Source organism: Triturus cristatus, chromosome 2_2 (genome assembly GCF_964204655.1).
Source record: "Triturus cristatus chromosome 2_2, aTriCri1.1, whole genome shotgun sequence".
Classification (NCBI taxonomy): domain Eukaryota; kingdom Metazoa; phylum Chordata; class Amphibia; order Caudata; family Salamandridae; genus Triturus; species Triturus cristatus.
In genome coordinates, this window is record NC_140582.1 from 512,675,302 (window position 1) to 512,695,661 (window position 20,360).

The 20,360-nt window shown below is 44.7% G+C and overlaps 1 protein-coding gene across 1 annotated transcript in view; it reads left to right on the top strand.

Annotated features, from left to right (window-relative positions):
* Positions 1-20,360, top strand: part of EDNRA (endothelin receptor type A) — a 225,496-nt gene that overhangs the window by 12,414 nt on the left and 192,722 nt on the right. Inside the window, exon 2 of the mRNA XM_085641629.1 lies at positions 1,357-1,820. Coding sequence (XP_085497755.1) covers positions 1,416-1,820 — 405 coding nt within the window. The 5' untranslated portion in view covers positions 1,357-1,415. The remainder of the gene's footprint in view (positions 1-1,356; positions 1,821-20,360) is intronic.

Below are 20,360 nucleotides of genomic sequence, written 5' to 3' on the forward strand. Positions count from 1 at the left end.
GATCTTTGGTCGACTGATTGAGCAGTGCAAAAGCAAGTTTCCTCCTAATATCCCAACTAATTTAGAAATACTTTATTCTACAGAATGTAAAGCATATTAATCTAAGAGCAATTAGCCGTACTAAAATCATCATTTAAAAGACACATATAAGGAATCCTAATTATGGTAGCAGCAAGATCTATAAAGTGCGAAGAGAGGGGTGTAGCAAAAGATGATTTATGGTGAAGTCAGCATGCTGTCCCCATCTGGCATCAGCCCTCTTTGACAATCCTCTTTGCTCAAATCCTCCACACCCAAAGGAGAAACCTTGAGGTGGCAAATACAATGTGCTCCTTCGTGTCACATCAAAGGAGCCTGTGGGCCTCCCAATAATGTACTATGCCCAAAAGATCGCAAACGGGGATGATCCACCTTCTTTGAGGCTCAGCATAGCCTGGGCAGAAAAAAAGAAATTGCCAACTCTGGGGTCGACAGGCAAAAGGGGTAATTAAGAGTTGGAACTGTATTCTTGTCCCAGTCTACTTAGTTATTGTTCTTGGTTCTCCTGGCAGTGTTACATGCTACACTTGTCCCTGGTGCAAACAGTAGCAATCTCTATACAGTGTTAGACATTGCACTTTGTAGCGGGTCCCGATAGCACTCCCCTGCAGTGCTTGGAGCTGTACTTGTTAACGATAATTAATAACAATTTCCTTGATTACAGTTTTAGACACTTCACTTGATCATGGCACACAAAGTAGCATTCTCCAAGCAGTGTTGAACTCTGCCTATGTTAGTTGCACACAGTAAACACTCTCCCTGCAGTGTTACACACTGCACTTGTTAGGTGATACCATGAAATAACAACCTCCTTGTAGTTTTATGCACCGCACTTGTTAGTGCCACACTTTTTGCATTGTTTTACACTCAGTCTGGAGTCTCCCTACCACACTGCACCCTGCACAAAATCATTGCACATTTAGCAGTATCAGTCTCCCTACGGTGTTAACATAACATTTGCTACATTTGCAGTAGTACACGCTGCACTTGTTCATGGCACACATTAGCAGTCTCAATGGAGCCTTAAGTGCCCTTGTTAATAGCACCTAACAGAACCACTCTCCTTGTAGTGTTACACAGTTTGTTTGTAGGTGGTCAACAGCATCACTCTTGATAGGGTTTCTCAATACTTTCAATTGAAAGAATGGCTTCAGGCCGGGTTAATTAAGGGGCACCTGGTACAACCACAACTCAAATAACCAACAAAAAAACTATCAATTATTCACGAACAGCAAGAAACATAGACAAATCTGATTACAGTTCTGTGACTTCTTGAGCTTGAACAACTGATATTTTATTATTGTGCTTCCATTTCAGGACTTCTCCTAGGATCAGTGGGTCTTTGAGGTGGACAGAGCCTGCGCCAGGGCCCCAGGATGGGCTTCCTCACTTTTGTGGGTTTTTTGCTGCTGGAGTTGGTGGGCCTGGCCCTTGGAGGTCTTCAGCGGACCTCACCTTACACCAACCTGAGTGAGACCGACTTTACCCCATTCAACAGTACAATGTCTGTCCACTTCACCACCACCTCCTCCTATTCGCCGACCTTCAACCGCTCCATGCCCATGTGCTTGCAGAGGACACAAATCCACCATGCCTTCAGGTACTTCAACACTGTGCTCTTATGCATCATCTTCATCGTGGGGATGGTGGGCAACGCCACCCTCCTGAGGATCATCTACCAGAACAAGTGCATGCGGAATGGCCCCAACGCGCTCATTGCCAGCCTGGCCCTGGGAGATCTCATGACCATCATCATCGGCATCCCCATCAATGTCTTCAAGGTAGGCCTCACCAGGCTTCTTGCAGAGGCTGGTTTGAAACCTTAAGGTTTCAATGAATCAAATACATACTGCATAGAATCGAAAATTGAGGAATCTTGTATCATAGTCAACAATAGATCTCATTATGAAGACTTATTAAAGGGATATCAATGCTTAAAACTAGTTATGTGTAGTTGCGAGTAAGGTTCTGAGTAACTTACCCCTTGGTTTGCATTCAAATGGGAGTTGGAGCCTGAGGCCACTGATAGGCTGTAAAGGGAAGGAGGCCTACACAACCACTTTAGGAGCAAATAGCAGCTGTGGCAAATTTAACTAGGCTGAACAGTGTTCTGAAAATACATACTATATGAACAATAGCTCTTTAATTGTGTCTTTTCCATATTTTGAGAATGTTTGTACTTGAATCAATGTTTCAGACTTCTTATGAAAAAGAGAGTTGTAGATGTTATTAGTGTAGATGTTTCTGACATGATGTAATTGCTGCTTATGCAAAGCTATGCCTAGTGGGTCAACTCGCATGTCTTGAGGTAAATCAGAAGAAAGCGAAAGATAAAATGTAACCTTGGGCACAGTCAGCACAGTCGTGTTCATTTGATCAGGTGAAACGTAAAATGTGAGAAGGCTGTAGTTCTTTAACTTAGAGCTTTGCAACTGCTACCACATGAGTTGAAAGAAGAAACCTAGAAGTGCCACACTACATTCAGTGCTAACCTGCAGAACTCTACCTCCCCACACCACACAAAAAGTGTGAATAGTGTAACCACAACCTTCCAGGTCACTAGGGACACCGTGTCTAGTCCTGAACTTACGCGTGATCACCTAATTCATTCCCGGTGCTGTAGAGTTGATTTGCTTCATTTGTACTAACTAGGCCAACACACCTGAAACAGTGGGTTGTAGGTGAAAATGTCATGTCAGTGTCCATAATGACCTGGATTGAGGTTGCCACCCTAAGAGGGAGCACTCTATGTGCAGTGTAGATGGTGTCCTATGTTCTAAAAACCTTGTATGAAGTATTCTAAGATCAACATTTTTTTCAGCTATCTGCAAACGTAATGTATGACTATAAAATAATAGGAGGCTGAAATTTGCAGATGTAACTCTGACTTACACCTGAAAAAAGTAATAACTTATGCATGCGTATTTTCCACTTGATCCACAGAGCAGGAAATGTGTTAAATGCTGAGATCTACACTTTGCTTAGACAGTTTGTGCTTTTTCAGACCAGTAGATGTTCGGAGAGGAGTTTTGGAGTCGCGTTGAGGGATATTTAGTGCAAATAAGATGATCTATCACACAGTATTTACTTGAGTATTTACATCTTGTGATGCATTTCTCACACATCACATGTGACTTATACTTGAAATATTTAAGCCTTACTGTTGCCGCAAGTGTAGATTAGCGTAAGAGATTGCATCAGTGACATGGTGGGTGTATAGAAAAGGCACGCGGGAGAGGGAAACGTGCTAAACGAAACAGATAAAAGTGAGATTCCGCAAATTTCCTACTCATAGTTATTGATTGTTTATACAGGAGTATGGACTTAAAGGGTAGAAAACCCATGTGTAATTTAGCTTCCTTTGAGAATGCCATGAACTGACAAAGGGAATTTTCAGTGTGTGCAAATTACACACAGGTAGGTCAGAAGTGTTCGTGGAGAAGTACCTATGAATTAATATCATGGTTAGGAGTAAAGTATGCATGCTTTAGTTTGCGAGTGCTTTTCTTAGTATGTGCTAGTTGGGACAGCAAATAAAATCCTGCGTACACACCAGACGTGATGGTAATATTTAAACCAGGTCGCTTACTTTTTAATCAATAGAATAATGTAGTAATAGGTAATAAATCATTGTAGAGGGGCGAGTCCTACAAATACCCGGATGTAACTGAAACAATCGCCAAGTTATGCAGCTTCATGTCCACAACAAAAAGCAAATTGCTGATTATTTCTATTCTACTTTCAAAGTATGTTTTAATGACAAAAAACCTCCCTTTTCTGAAAAGTTTGTTTAAAGTCTATTTGACAGCCTGTTCTGCCTGCAGTTGTTTAATTGGTGTTTAAGCTACTCCATAGGCGGTAGGTAGGATTTGAGCGACGCCACAATTGGTTACTGATGCTTTGCCTCTGCCGCAGAGGATTACTTGAAGAAGAATATTGTGATTGGCTGGAGAGACTTTCCAATCATAATGTACTGCACAATACATGTACCGTCTCCTCAGCACTAATTGCTTTGTTTACTGGTCCATTAAATGCCACTTACTGATACATTAAATGTCACATTTTGCCATATTACAATTTCAGAGAAAATTCCAAATCAGAATAAAAGGTTTATAAACAAAGAATATGTACAACAAAAAACTACATATGGACGATGACAGTGGTACAAAACGAAGACATCAGTGAAGTGTCAAATTATATTTCTGGGCTCCTATGGAAGCTGCTCCTAGCATAGGATATCCTCTGATATCATAGACTTCAAATAGAAAGCAACTAGTTCCTTATCCGGACTCTAAGAAACAGATACCCCTTAACCTAAACTGAGGTGTGAAATTTGGTAGTGGGTGGGGAACTCAGGAGGTGGTGAGGTAAAAATACCTACAACAACTTGGATGGGAGTGAAACGAGCATGCCTGACTTCCTCCAATGCCTATAGCATCTGTCTTCATTTCTACATTCATCTTTCTTTCATTGGCCATCATGATTTTCCAAGTAGATTCTCAGACATAGGTCTAAGACAATTTCCCTTTAACATATATTTTCAGACATATTTGTTTATGACTGAGAATCTATTTGGAAGGGGCAGGGTGAAACATATTAAATGATAATACAAATCTCATAGTCACAGACAATCGACAGCACAGCTAGAAAACTCTTATAGGTTTATAAGGCAGTGCTAAAGCTCAGTTTACAAATACCTGGCAAGATCAGAAAGAAGAAAGGCTACACCAATCTTACAAGCTCAGGCTTTAGACAGAAGTATTGACAAATTCATAAAAACCTTGATCAATAATGATGAAATGTTTTCAAATATTCTTATGTACTCCTGCCACACATGGGCTAATGTACCAGTATGCGGCAGTGGAGGAGGCCCAAGTAGGTGCCAAGAAATGGGTCATCCTTCTGACAAATGTGATGCCCCCCACATTTTGCCATGAAGCCCGTAGTACAATAAGACTCAAGTTGTGCCTAGTACACGGAAGTGGTAGGGTTTTAGTATTTACCCTTCTTGCATGGTGTGATAATATACCACTGTTGAGTTCTTTATTACCCTGAAGAAGACCAATGACCTGTAGACACTGTCATAAGGGTCGAAACATCTTGGTAACTGCAGTATCCTTTTACGGTCAAGTGATTCATTGTTTTCACGTCATTACACGTGTCTCATGATTTTAAGTATTCCAGAGGTTTTGGTAATAAAGCAAGGTTTTCAGTATAACCCTAGGTATTTTTAAAGCCTTTTTCTTGCCAAATTAACAGGACCCAAGGTATTGTCCTGACAACAGATTTCTAAGAACTCCCAGAGTTAACAATAGCTTCCGTCGGTTGAGTCTGCTGGAGTGGCATTGGACCTACTCCAGTGTGAGAGGTCATCAAATGATGAAGCATACCTTGATAATTTAAGGGTGAGACGACCTCTCAAAAATCTTTTGATGACCCTCTGCTTAAGAAAGTCTAAACTGCGAAAGTATAGCAGTGACTTCATTGCCCTCAAATAGTTTGGTGTTTTGCATTCATTTATAGGGGGTAATAGTTGAGGTTGCACCTCCTCTTCTTTGTTATTGCGGAAGACAAATGTTGACTTTTAATTATGATAGTCAAATAACAGAGGTAGTGCATCATACGGTAGTAATCTATTTCCACCATTATTGTGCCAGTGATAGCCACAGTTGTGCCACCAGGGCAAGCCATAGTTCAAGAATGGACACGAATTAGGTCAGGATGTATGATAGCCACATTTAAGTCAAAAATGGCTATACTATGCAAAGGGTGGTCACGCTTAGATCCCCACCAGAATAATGCAAAGGATAGTTACAAAGAAGAGAGATATGCTGACGAAATGTCAAATATGGCCACTATTATGCTAGCCGTAGCCACAAATGTGTCATGTGTGACCACAGTATGCCAAATATGACCCAAAAAGTCCAGGCCCTTTTTATAGTAAGAATACGTAGAATTTTGTCAAGAATGACCCCAAAAGTCCAGGCCCCTTTTATAGTAAGAATACGTAGAATTTTGTCAAGAATGCATATAGTGTGCCAAGGATAAGCCAGAATGTTAGCAAGAACGTCCACAATATATGAACGATTGACCACTATTATGTCAGCACAGTAGCCAGAATGTTGTCAAGAATGGCTGCAAAATGCTAGGGATAGACCACTATTATTCCATGGCTAGGAATAATGTTCTCATGCATAGACAACAGGGTTTTGGAGACACCCAATAGAACAACTGATATATTTTATATCAAGAAGTGTTGTTGTATCTGTATACACAAATAGTATTGGTTTACAATATAAACATGTATGCAACATTTATTATTTGTCTATGCAGTTTGAATCTTAATAATACATTAATAGATTAAACCAGCTCAATAGCAGAAGTGGTTCATGGAGACGAAATAGAAGACAAAGTGTCCGCAAATTGTGGAAAGAAATTATATTAAAGCGTCCAGGCAACACATGTTTTGCTTCTAGCAGCCACTTTCCAGGCTCAAGGTGGTTACAAGCATTGCGTATCCTCCATCTAATAGTTATAGATTGAAATATATAATGGTGTATTTATCAATTATCTCAACATCTTATTTTCATCTATCTCTCAATTTGTGATATATTTGTAACTTCATTGGTATATAGTGCAAGGTGACCAAAGTAGAAATATGTCAGTAGATGTCAGTCTGTCATATGATTCCACTAGGGACCTTATCATAGGTCCATTTAAAACCAATATATACTAGCGTGCCCTCACCATTCTCTAATATATGTGACAAAACAGGGGGAGACTGGTGTAAATGAGGAATACTTCTAATTCTGGACCTGAATCTCCCTTGCTACCCCTATTTCTATTTTATTTTTTTATTGGCCTCATGCATGTTCATAACATATTAAGCACTGGCAGGTATTCTAAAAGAGACAGACTGAATGTCATGATAGATGCCAACAATATGGCAGGACTAAGCAAACATATTGCCTGTGTTAGCCAAAATATATTCATGCATGCCCGTAATATTTAAAAGATGAGCAACCATTAGGGTATGGATCATCAGTTGGCCATAATATGCTGTGTCAACGATATATATTAGTTACCATTACGATTCTAGCCCACCTGCAAGCGGCACCCACAGGCAGAAATACACAGATAGGTAGACACATATGTACACACACACATAAGCATACAACGCAACATACTTCTTTAGATTTGCTCACTCACCCAAAGACACGATTCCCATATACATTAACACATGCACAAAGTCTTTAGAACAAATGCGAGACGCCTATAATGGTGGCCCCACCCCATTTTTTAGACGCTGCTTGCACATTCAGGTTACCGCAAGCAGCGTCTAAACAAAGGGGCGTGGCCACCATTATAGTGAAAGCGCGTATGGTGCTTTCACCCAAAGTGCAAAAAAAAGTAATTTCAAAAGCTCTGTAGCACAGCCGCTAAAGGGAAAGTGGCCCGTGCTGGTAATTAAATAATTAAATAGGCGCAGCCGTTAAAGTGAATGCGGACTGCGCCGTATATTAAATAATTAAATAAGCGCGGCCGCTATAAAGCTGACTGCGCTGTAATTTGAATAAAAATATATTACTATTTAAAAGAAAGCATGCGGGTGTTCCGATGTCGTGGGTGGAATAGGGGAACAGCATTAAAGAAAATAGTGCTCACCAACTTATAGAGCAGACCGTGTAACAACTGAAGTAAAAGGGCCAGTTCTCCTGGGAGGTTACAAGTGAAGATATGGCGGTACTAAGCAGGGACTAACAAGCCTATGTACGAATCAGAAGCCAGCATTTATGAAGTGCAATGACATAAACCAATGACAAATATGGGAGGAGAGTGGGCGGGGCTTCAAGAGCATACTCCAATACAGCATGCCTCACAGAGCGAGCAGCACATGCGCGCTGCCCCTTAGCTCGACCTAAAAAGCAGTGCTATCTGCAGAGCGTGCTCTAAGTCAGTGAGTGGGTGCATGCCCCAGACCTCACAGTACTGTAATACAGAGAGGCAGTACACTCACGTTTACATGTTTCCACGCAGGTGGCTTCTGTACCTCTCAAAGCGGGTCACAGACTGCACACAAATTCATGGGGTTCTCCAGGACCACATTAAGGACTGACTTCAGGGTGCCCCTGCAAAAAAACTGACTGCACAGCTCCTGATGCATTATCAGATTCTCTGAAGGGGCCTTCCTGCCTACCTTTCAATGCCGGGATGCCAATGACTAGGGCCTGTCACTGAAATCTTTCTCCTATACGGGCATCTCTGGAGGCCCATTGGCCCTCTGTGTCCCCTCCTTCAAGGTTCCTAGAGGCACCCTAATGTGAATCAACTCGTGGGTGGCGAACTTGTGCTGCGATCCATGATATTCTGATTTTACTAAAATTATATGTAATATACTTACGGTGGCTTTTAGCCAGCCTTTTTCTTCCATTGGTCTGTTGTGTCATTCATTACAGCATACAGCATGGTCAATAAGTTAGCCCACCTCAGTCATTGGCTAACTCAACTGTGAGTGACACCACTCTGCTCTTTCACTAGGAACACGTCTGCATACAAAGTAGTTCCCTTCAGTGTAAAGGACTACTATGGCAATTTGTGTTTTTTGGGATGATTTTGTTTTGTGTTTAGCCAATGGTTTACCTAATGGGTCCAGCAGCTCTCCCAGCAATAAAATATTGCAAAAAACATGACAAAAATTCACCAGCAAAGCATAAAGGATTGCAACTACCACTTGATCTGATGGCTTTGGCAACATTTGTTTGTCCATGTGTGTGCTTCTGTAACATGACACAGGGAGAGGGGCAAATGTATTATGTCAGTGGCACATGTTTCTTGACCAAAGCACAGGACTGTGCAGATAACCCATCAGCCTCCCTCTCCTAAATCCCTGTTCTGTACTGACAATCTATAATAGGGAAAACAGGGGAGTCAGAAGTAGGTAGGCGGAGCAAACAATTATGATGAAGCAGCTCAGGCGAGTATGACAGTAGCACCTTAGAACCTGTAACGCAAAGAGGTTATTAACACACGGCGCACACTTATCAGAATGGAAGGTGCCCAAAAAATATGTACTCTTACCACCAAGAAGTCCAGAGGATAATTGGACTTGGTGGATGCTAGAAACTGGCCCGTTACAGATAAGACTGGAAGAACAACTGGGGAGATTTAAATGAGTAGGCGGCTACACAAGAAGCAGAGGAAAGACACAAGAACACAAAAAAGGGTGCGCATGGAGGAGAGGACGAAGTGAACAAACTAGTTGCAGCAGAGAGAACCCACATTGCCAGACATGGGGCCTGATTTAGATCCTGGCGGACGGGTCACTCCGTTGCAAAGGTGAGGGATATCCCGTCCGCCAAAATAGGGATCACATAGGATATAATGGGATTTATATTTCAGCGGATGGGATATCCGTCGCCAAGATCTAATTCAGGCCCATAGCCTGGAAGGCAGGACCATCATAAATACTATAAGTACCCTTTTTAACCCAAAAGTGAGGAATCCCCAAACAGGAAGCCAATAACCGCCATCATGGATCGGCAAAATAGGTCATTAAAGGTGACAGCAATTTAGGATCATCTCGGACTACAACAGTGCAAGAGGCCGAAAGTGGAATGGAGATTCAATATCTTTTTGCTGCCCTGGTGGTCTTTGTCATCGTCCACGAAGGCTAGCAAGTGGGAAGGCCTAGGACTCCATGGTGAAGATGGTGTAGCGCGCTGCACCCTTCTACCCACCCCCAAGAACCCAGAGTCCCCAAGAATCCCCCGGAGTCTTGACAACAGCACTCTATCCCGATGCGAATGAGGGAACAACCATATGCCACTCTATAAGTGCTAAGTTTGCACCTGTGCATTTGCTAATACAGAAAGAAAATCACCAAGGTCAGCTGCCAATTCAATACTACCAAGGGGATCCAGGTGTACTGACAATGGCACAAATACTGCCCTCCTCCCCTCCCCCTGTCTCACCCACTCCCGAGGGTCCATTTTGAACAGGAGGGGAGAAAGAAATTATCTGAAAGTATTACAAAATTATTTCACGGAGGACGACTGGGCCAGTGTGCATCTTGGCTGAGCTGCTGGGATTCTGACTGTCACCCATCAATCATGGACATAGGCTGTCGATGGAGAGCAACAGAGTCGAGGTAGCTTCCGACTGAGGAAATGTTTTAAGAGTGATGAGCATTCCCGCCTCTTACTCTTTCTCTCTGCCTGGGTTCAAATACTGACCAAAGTTGGACTTCATTTTGCCATCATACGGCTGCGCCGTTGGCCTGTGGAAAAACGAGCTGAAAATGAGTTTAAAAAATTCGCGTCTGTCTAGAAAGCCCATTCTGTTTTTAACAAGGACGCTTATGTCACCAGTTACATTACGGATGAGCTATAATGCAATGGCACGCAATGCTGAGGCTGTGGGTGCCGAGGAATATCATCGAAAGGAGGCAGATGAAGGCTTCAGCCGTCCAGTGACGTCGGGGGGGCGTGTCCAGTTATGGACTGCACCGCGCAGACTTCTTGTCCCTGGGAGATAACAAGGCCATTCAGGCCATTTCCCGTCACCTTTGCTCTTCTCCGCGGAGGTCTGTGAGGAATCCTGTGCTGCATGCCCCAGGGGCAGCCATTGGCCTGATGACCGGACATGCAGCCAGGGCAAAGGTCACAGCCTTTCTACATACCGTTGAAGAGACATGTTCTTCTGAAAGAGCTTTGTCGGTTGAAAACGTGCTCAGTTTTGTGAGTGTGCGAACAGGGCCAGGGCATTGTTATTAGTTTCGTTATTTACTATTTTGTATCTACTCATCCAAGGTGGAGAATTTGGCAGGCGCCATAATATGCACAGTGCAAGTTTTCTTCTCCTTTTCAAATCTGGATCACCTTCACATCTGTGCATGAGGCACACACCTTATTTCTCTGTTGCGCTCCGAATTAGTCAATGTTACTTTCCATTTGATACCTCACCTTCCATGAGTTGCAATCATCAACGGCCTAACGCAAAATTATAGCCCCCCCCCCCCCCCGCAGAATGTGATGAGGGGCCCCTGAGTCTCCCATTTCTCATAGATATTCATTGACCTTGGCCTAGATGGCCGCCCCTGGAGGGTTGTACCCCCCCCCCACCCCCAATGCACCTCAGGGATTACAGGTGCTCGCCTTACGCCCCTGGCTACTGCCCAGGGACCAAAGTTGAGGTTACCTCTCAAACGGTCTGACTAGTAGAATTTCGTAGGCCCTAGCTCCACATGCTCATTATAAATGACACAGACACAGTGTATCGTTACTGAACTGGCCATGAGCATGTGTGCTTGGGCCCTTTTATTTTCAGTCCCACGTCACTCGTGACGGCTGTGTTGGATGGGTGTGGGGTGTGTGTGAATGCCAGCCCTCAAGGGAGTGGCTGGTAAACTAGTGCATGCTAGAACAGTGAACGTGCACTGGTGATGCGCATGCGTAGTCTCTTACAAGGTAGCCTCTGCTGGCTTCCTGTCTGCCTGTGTCTTCACTCTTACTGTGGCTTGCCACTAGGGGGTGCACAATGTTATCCCCCCTTTCAGGGAGAGAGTCAGTCAGTTTCGGGTTCTCTGGTACCACCTGGTCTCCGTTGCAGCATGGGAGACAGGGAGCTGCGCTGGTCACTGCCCCCTCTGGTGAGTCAGTTTTCAGAGGGAACACATGGCCACAGTTCAGGTTTGCTGTTTAAGCCTTGAACATCCTTTACAGTGCAGGTACTTTATTGGGCATTGGCTTCCCTTGTGTCAGCACCTCTGGGCAGAGGTGTAAGCCTGGAGCCTCCTGCCACAGGGGCGTAACACAGGCCCCCGCAGACCCCGCGGTGCGGGGGAGGGCACACTCCAGGGGCCTCCTCACTCTCAGCGGAGGGAGACGGCTGCGCCTGCAAGCAAGCCTCTTCAGTCTTCGCAAATAAAATGGTGCTCCTGCGCGCACGGCCTCCCCAAGTCCCCAGAAATTAAACTGTGCGCGCACGCCACGGTGACAGCCTCTAAGCCTCCGAGTCTTCCCTCTCTTTCTGTCTCGCTCCTCAGTTAGTGAAAGCCGAGACTTCAAGAAATGGGTTTTACCCTCTCTTTCCTCCTTTCGTTTATTTGCTCACCTGTATAATGGATCCAAAAAAGAAAAACATTTTTGCTGGAAACGTTGTGTTTTTCTGACACAAGTGCAGCCTCGGGGTGGAGAGAAATAAAACATTCCTAATGTGAAAAATAAATAACTAATTAAAGCAAGACAGAGTGGTTGCAAGGTGGCCAGATTGATTTATTTACACCTAAACACATTAGCGCCACTTTACACTGTTTGCCAGTGAAGTGATACTTTTGTTTTCTCCTCTCTCTTTGAACAACATTGTTTTCCCTGTGTATGGGAAAGTGCACCTTGCCTGGAGGTACTGAGGGCCATATTATCAAGGACGGCGTTAAAATTATCGCCGCTTTAGTGGAAGGAAATTGCCGCTAAAGCAGCGATAATGGACTTGATAATATGCCCTTGTGAATTCCCATAGAAGCCCATGTTCACACCGGAACATGGGCTTCTATGGGAATTCACAAGAGCATATTATCAAGCCCATTATCGCCGCTTTAGCGGCAGTTTCCTGCCGCTAAAGCGGCGATAATTTTAACTCCGTCCTTGATAATATGGCCCTGAAATACCTGCTTGATGGGTGAATTGGAAAACAAAATGTGTACAGTGACTGTGTGTTTACGAATGTGGTCTTTTTAAACCATACTGCCTATGTTTTGAAAGGATATAAGCAATGGGCCCTGAAACGGGTCACTTGCGGGCCCTGTAGTCATGGCCTTACCTTTTCATGCAAAAGCACTCACTAATTTCAGAATAGTGAGTGTAAAATGAAAAAGGTAACCATGTTGTTCCTGCTTACATTTCACATGATTTACTTAATCTTGCATTCCCTATGAGTGTTTGCTTTTTCTAGGATGTTGTTAATTTTTTTTAGGCAGCATATTGCTCTTGTCTAGTGCGTAATTAGAATTGAGTCACATCCAGGTGTTTATAGCGGGTCAGTGCAGTGCAAGTTTCTTAAAGTGGGGCAGTATGGTGTTCAGTGGGGGAGAGGATGTGGAGCTATGGTCAGAGCTGCTGAAGTGGAGCTGGTGAATCAGGTTCAGCCTTAATGACCAGGCTCCCAGACCACTCTCCTGAAGTAGCACATTCCTGTGCTACACCTTAGAAGGCGCCGCAAGATCTTAAAAGCCCTGGTGTCTTAGCACCAGTAGGTGGACCCTAGTGGTGGCAAGTGTGGATTAACCTTTAAGGCCTGTCCACCACTGTCCATGAAGTTTACCTCCAGTCTTGGAGACAGACCTATGAAGCAGCACACCATAGAGTGGCAGTGACTCTGTCACTCAGGTCACAGGACCCTTGAGCAGGGTGGCTCTAGGGCAGTGCAACCGCACCGTGCGCTAACTTCAGGTGGGGGCGTCATGTTTGTAAGTATAATATGGTTTTAAAAGCACTTGCTGCCTCCTTCCTGGCCTCCAACATTTTTGGGCAACAATAAAAATGTCTTGATAACTGCAGTGATTAATGTTCTTAGAGAGAGATGGTGATTTGTCTAGTGAAAGGTGTGAGTCATGAAAAGGAATGGCAGAGGTGTAATGTGCATGCTACTAAGAAAATGTGCCATGCAGATCACAAAGTGCACATAATGTGAATAGGTCAGTGGGTTACTGCTTTTGTCAGAGAGACCCTATTGTTACTTGCAGTTAATAAGTTAAAATCCTAACATTGAACAGTGAGCTATTAACTGTCATGTAAGAGCTGCATGCAAACTCCAAGGTATAAATTAGAGTGTTATGTTTTTTTCATCAGTCTTCGATTATCCTAATGTTGCAAAAAAGGATTCATTTGGGTAGAAATCAATTCTGATTATTAAAGAGAACCCCCAACCATAGTATTATTTTTTAAATTCTGAGTTTGTGTTTCTGCATACCAATCACAATTAAACTATGCTGCCTACTAGTATGGTTGTCATGTGACTCCTACACCTTGTAGTCCTTTGTCTTATGTAACATTTCCTACACAGTGATTTACACACATATGAATGATTGTCTCTGTGTAATATGTGTGATGTAAAGTGCTCTGACACCCTACACTTGTATTAGTGATGCTGTACATTTTCTGATACTTTATTATTTTGAAATTTTTACACATGCTAACAGTCTCTGCAAAGATTTTTCCTCATTAGTACTAGTGGAGCATACAACTGCAGCAATGAGAAAGGTGACCAGTCAACCTTTGCAAAGGGCCCTCCACTTCACAGCAGCACAAGTCACATTTTTTAGTAACTTTTGATGTGTTTGAGCTATAAACAATTTATTAGTTAAAATTGTCAGATTATGCAGCAGATGATGTATTATGTGGCAAATATGGCAAAGCCATAGTTATGTGGAAAACATTTGCAAACTAGGATAATTTGCCATTCATGTTTGAACTGCTCTTGTGGAAAAAGGGAGGAGAAGTGCTGATGACAGAAACTCCATGGCTGGGAGACAAATGGCTTGCGATTCCACTTTTAAGGATATTTGGGACATTCTGTGATTGGAAACGTATCCTACTTTGTGAATGTATTTTAATGTCAATAACACATATTTAACCTTAAATAAACATGTGTATCTGTTGGTTAAATTAAATAATGTAATAATCTGTAACCGGTTAGTGAAATGGGAAACGAATACTAAAAATTGGGATATTTTGCTCTTTCTGCCACACCTCTCACTCCGCCCGCTGACCCAATCCATTGGTTAATCCCGCCCTCTGATTCTCCTCCCACAGTTCCCCTATTTTTTTCCCCCACTTCGACCACTGCCTGGCACTAACATGCATTAGAGACAACTGTGGGCTTTTACCACTGGGTCTCTTAGAGAATGACACCTCAGGTCCATACACGGGAGCTAAACACAGCATGTTTCTGGGCTCTGCGCACAACGTGTTTGCTATTTGACCCCAGACTTCTGCAGCTTGTGTTGGGGAAATTAAACATCCCCTTGTGCTTGTATAAAACATAGCTGCCAAGTGGCATTGGCACCATGTCGTGTCCATTCGTAGCTTTTATCCAACATCACTTTGCATGCTGGAATGTTTAACCCCTTACTTAGATGGTCACAGCACAACTCCCAGAATGCAAGGCACTGTTGGCTTAAAATCCAGGCCTGGCTGGCGGTGTCACACGTGACGATAGAGCCATTTGGAGGCAATGGTAAATCTGTAATTTAGCAGGCGTGTCTATACTCTTAGTAAATTGTAAATACCGCCAGTGTTGACACACTGAGGTCTGAGGCCTCTGTTTGTTATGAAGTAAGGCCCAGTCTGGTGGTTCAGGTCAGTCCTTGTGAGGGAAGCTGCTGGACTTGTTTTTACCATGCACTTTGAAAGTATTTTCACCTTGATGCAAGAAGAAAGTTGGATTGTTTTACAAAACATGCTTGATTTTTGTATATTGCTGGACTGGCGATTGCTTTATTTTGCACTTTGAAAGTATTTGCACTTTTTCTTTTGCTTTACCAACTACAGTTTGTATAGATTTTCATTAGGTACTTGCTGATATGGTTTGTTTTTATTCTACATGCAGTGTTATTTATGGTTTTGCTTGCACTTGTCTGTAAGACGTGTACCTTAAATCTTGTATTTAGCATTGTTTACACTACAGAAATGATACATTAAAACAGACAAACATCTGCATCAATGTTCTAAAGCATCCAAACAGTTTTCTTCCTCAGCCTTGTTTGCCTGCTTGTTTTGCAGTGCTTACTAATAAAGACATTATGATTGAAATTGCTTCCTCATTTCACGTTATTATCATGCACAAACCTTGACAGTCGCTAGTGTGTGGCATGCAGATAATTCACCAGTCTATTTCTCTTGACTTTCGCAGGATACTGAGTTATAGCTTGTGTACTTCTCCTATATATTGTCAGTCGAGTTTTTATGGAATTGCAGGTTTGGGTTGGTCTTTCAACGTTTCAAGGTATTGTCAATTCTATTTCAGACCCTTCATAGTTGTTCTTTGTTCTTCAGCCATAGGCAGTTCCTGAGACAACAGGATCACTGTTTGGCATTGTTCTGATTGCTGCCTCAGTTAAATAATCTGCTTTTGACAGTATTGTTACAAATGGTATAGCTTGTATGTTAAGAGTGTTTCCCACTTTCTCATTAGAACTTAGAGAAAGACAATATAGAGGCATTTCATTTAAATGTTGGAGGTTTCAAATCAAAATATGCTAGATTTCTGGGTGGTAGGGCAAAGTGGTAGATGGTGGGCCGCGCCGCCGGTGTAGGGAGAGGCCTCCTCCATGTGCTTTGCAGGGGGGCCCCCTCAAGTTTCGTTACGCCACTGTTCTGCCAGGATCAACCTTCCCCGCTAATTCGGCTGCTGCGGGCAGTGTGTGACTGTGCAGCAGGACCTCACTATCAGTCTCTAGTGCCTAGGTTGATGCTACAGGGTACCCATCTCTTTAACAATCAGGGTGGCATGGATATTGCGGGAGATGACCTGTTCTCTTTCTCTGCACCTCATGGGAAAGCAGATGCAGATATGGGGTGGAGGCCACCTAATGCAGGGGTAGCTGGACGGCTTGTCGCATTACAACATTTGTCCTGGCCGAGGCCACCGCACACCAGTCACTCCGGTAGGTGGTGCTGCCACCTCAAAGTTGGGGGCCACGGCAATCTTCTTAGTGCTGCGGGCCGTTTTTTAGTAAAATGCTTACTTTAGAATGGTGCTGTACCACAAATAACCACCAGGGGTTTAAGATGTTAATGTTGTAGCAGCATCTTTTGTTCTTGACTGTTGTTTTGTGGGCTCTAAGCCCACATGCTGCTAAATAACTGACACAGACAAGGTGGCTATGGTTAATTAACTGGCCACAAGCACGTGCACCCGGGCCCTTTTATTAGCAGGCTCACGTCACTCATGCCGCCTGTGATGGATGGGTGTGGGGTGCCTGTGTGCCCACTCCCCAAGGGAGTGGTCAACAACTGTGTCTGCTGAGACACTAGAACGTGCCCAGCAGGACACAACACTGACAACGGATTCCGGCTTTCAGCTGGCCGGGCTGCAGTGGTAGGTCTCCACTCTTCCCCTCGACGGTAGGCAGGTAGCCGCCAGGGGCACGCAGTGCTTTGTTCACTTGTCAGGGCTTCTGCTTGTGTCCACTGGGTTACTCTTCTCCCTCCTTGCCAGGACAAAGGGATAGCAGGCCCGGGCAGCAAACATTCATGCAGCTGGCAGTGGCAAGAGACTACACGAGCTTCGACTTGCAGGAGCTGCAGTGGTGCGCTGGGTGCTGTCTCAACGCCTCATCCATTGATGGCACACTGCACTCGCTCACAGCAGCTTTACTGATGGCTCTCTTCTCCTTGAGGGGCTAGGGCATAACGCTGCTTGCTCTTCTCTGCGCTGCGCTGCCCACCTCACTGAGTCTGACAGCGGATGGGTGGCAGTATGTACGGTGAGGTGCTGGAGGGTCTCTGTTTCCTCCTTCTTACACGGGGACAGGGTCACCCTCTTCTCGGGGCAACGTGACCACTTCCCTCGGTAGGCGGTAGTGCGCAGTTCCTGTGGAGTTGTTACCTTCTCCTTCATGAGAGTTGAGGAGCGAGGAGGCACAGCATGTGGGGTCAGACCCGTGGTCACCATTGTAACCCACATGCTCATTAATAATGACACGGACACGGTGTGTATCGTTACTGAACTGGCCACGAGCGCACGCCCTGGGGTTCTTTTACTTGCAGACCCACGTCACTTGTGACGCCTGTGTTGGATGTGTGTGGGGTGTGTGAAAGCCACCCCTCAAGGGAGTGGCTGGTAAACCAGTGCATGCTAGAATGTGTTCAACAGGACACTACAACTGGATCACCTCTGTGTGCCTGTAGCACATCTTGGAAGGGGGGAAGGGATCTATCTACCTGGCTCACCCCTTTGATTCCCAGTAATCCCCCTGTGCATGTATCACATCTCATAAGGTCCGAAGAGGCCTATCTGCCCTACTCATATCCGTGCGCCTGTAACATGGCTCACAATGTCTGAAGAGAGCTGTCTTACTGGCTTACTTATTGTGTACTTGTAACACATCTCACAAGGTCTGAAGAGCGCAGTGTTCCTGGCTCTCCTCTGTGTGCCTGTATCACATCTTGGAAGGTGGGAAAGGTCAGTCTGCCTGTCTCACCCCTATGTGTCCGGGTTGCCCCCCTGTGCATGTATCCCCTCTCATAAAGTCTGAAGAGGCCTGTCTGCTCAATTCATTTCTGTGTGCCTGTAACACATCTCACAAGGTCTGAAGAGAGCTGTCTTACTGGCTTACTGATTGTGTGCTTGTAACACATCTCACAAGGTCTGAAGAGTGCAGTGTTCCTGGCTCTCCTCTGTGTGCCTGTATCACATCTTGGAAGGTGGGAAAGGTCTGTCTGCCTGTCTCACCCCTATGTGTCCGGGTTGCCCCCCTGTGCATGTATCCCCTCTCATAAAGTCTGAAGAGGCCTGTCTGCTCAATTCATTTTTGTGTGCCTGTAACACATCTCACAAGGTCTGAAGAGAGCTGTTTTACTGGCTTACTTATTGTGTGCTTGTAACACATCTCACAAGGTCTGAAGAGCGCAGTGTTCCTGGCTCTCCTCTGTGTGCCTGTATCACATCTTGGAAGGTGGGAAAGGTCTGTCTGCCTGTCTCACCCCTATGTGTCCGGGTTGCCCCCATGTGCATGTATCCCCTCTCATAAAGTCTGAAGAGGCCTGTCTGCTTAATTCATTTCTGTGTGCCTGTAACACATCTCACAAGGTCTGAAGAGAGCTGTCTTACTGGCTTACTTATTGTGTGCTTGTAACACATCTCACAAGGTCTGAAGAGCGCAGTGTTCCTGGCTCTCCTCTGTGTGCCTGTATCACATCTTGGAAGGTGGGAAAGGTCTGTCTGCCTGTCTCACCCCTATATGTCCGGGTTGCCCCCCTGTGCATGTATCCCCTCTCATAAAGTCTGAAGAGGCCTGTCTGCTTAATTCATTTCTGTGTGCCTGTAACACATCTCACAAGGTCTGAAGAGCGCAGTGTTCCTGGCTCTCCTCTGTGTGCCTGTATCACATCTTGGAAGGTGGGAAAGGTCTGTCTGCCTGTCTCACCCCTATATGTCCGGGTTGCCCCCCTGTGCATGTATCCCCTCTCATAAAGTCTGAAGAGGCCTGTCTGCTCAATTCATTTCTGTGTGCCTGTAACACATCTCACAAGGTCTGAAGAGCGCAGTGTTCCTGGCTCTCCTCTGTGTGCCTGTATCACATCTTGGAAGGTGGGAAAGGTCTGTCTGCCTGTCTCACCCCTATATGTCCGGGTTGCCCCCCTGTGCATGTATCCCCTCTCATAAAGTCTGAAGAGGCCTGTCTGCTCAATTCATTTCTGTGTGCCTGTAACACATCTCACAAGGTCTGAAGAGCGCAGTGTTCCTGGCTCTCCTCTGTGTGCCTGTATCACATCTTGGAAGGTGGGAAAGGTCTGTCTGCCTGTCTCACCCCTATATGTCCGGGTTGCCCCCCTGTGCATGTATCCCCTCTCATAAAGTCTGACGAGGCCTGTCTGCTCAATTCATTTCTGTGTGCCTGTAACACATCTCACAAGGTCTGAAGAGCGCAGTGTTCCTGGCTCTCCTCTGTGTGCCTGTATCACATCTTGGAAGGTGGGAAAGGTCTGTCTGCCTGTCTCACCCCTATATGTCCGGGTTGCCCCCCTGTGCATGTATCCCCTCTCATAAAGTCTGAAGAGGCCTGTCTGCTCAATTCATTTCTGTGTGCCTGTAACACATCTCACAAGGTCTGAAGAGAGCTGTCTGCCTGGCTCACGTCTGTGTGTCTTACAAGGTCTGGAGAGGCCTTTCTGCCAGTTCACCTCCTAATCTGGGACCTGCTACTAGAAATACAGAGCACAATCCACTGACTAATTCCCCCCACCACAGGGGCAATGCTGTGTAGGGAATTCAGTTGTTCGATTTTACTTCATATTAAGTGTTTCTTACAAAAGGTGTATGAGTTCCATCTCCCTCCAAACTTTAAATCTCAGAAAGGATATGGCTACAACTATTGTTATTTGCCTGCAATCTGATTTGCAAAAACATATGGAACAGGTTTGTGAAGCAGACATTTACAGAGTAAGGCTGCAGCATGGGTGACAGCAGCCTTATCTCTCATGCTGCCAGACTGTTAATGGCCCTTCTACCTCATTGTGCACAACTGGCCCATAACTGTGAGGTGGGCAGCTAATAGCTGTTAACGCCCACAGCAGAGGGAAATAATGCTTCATTAGCACAAA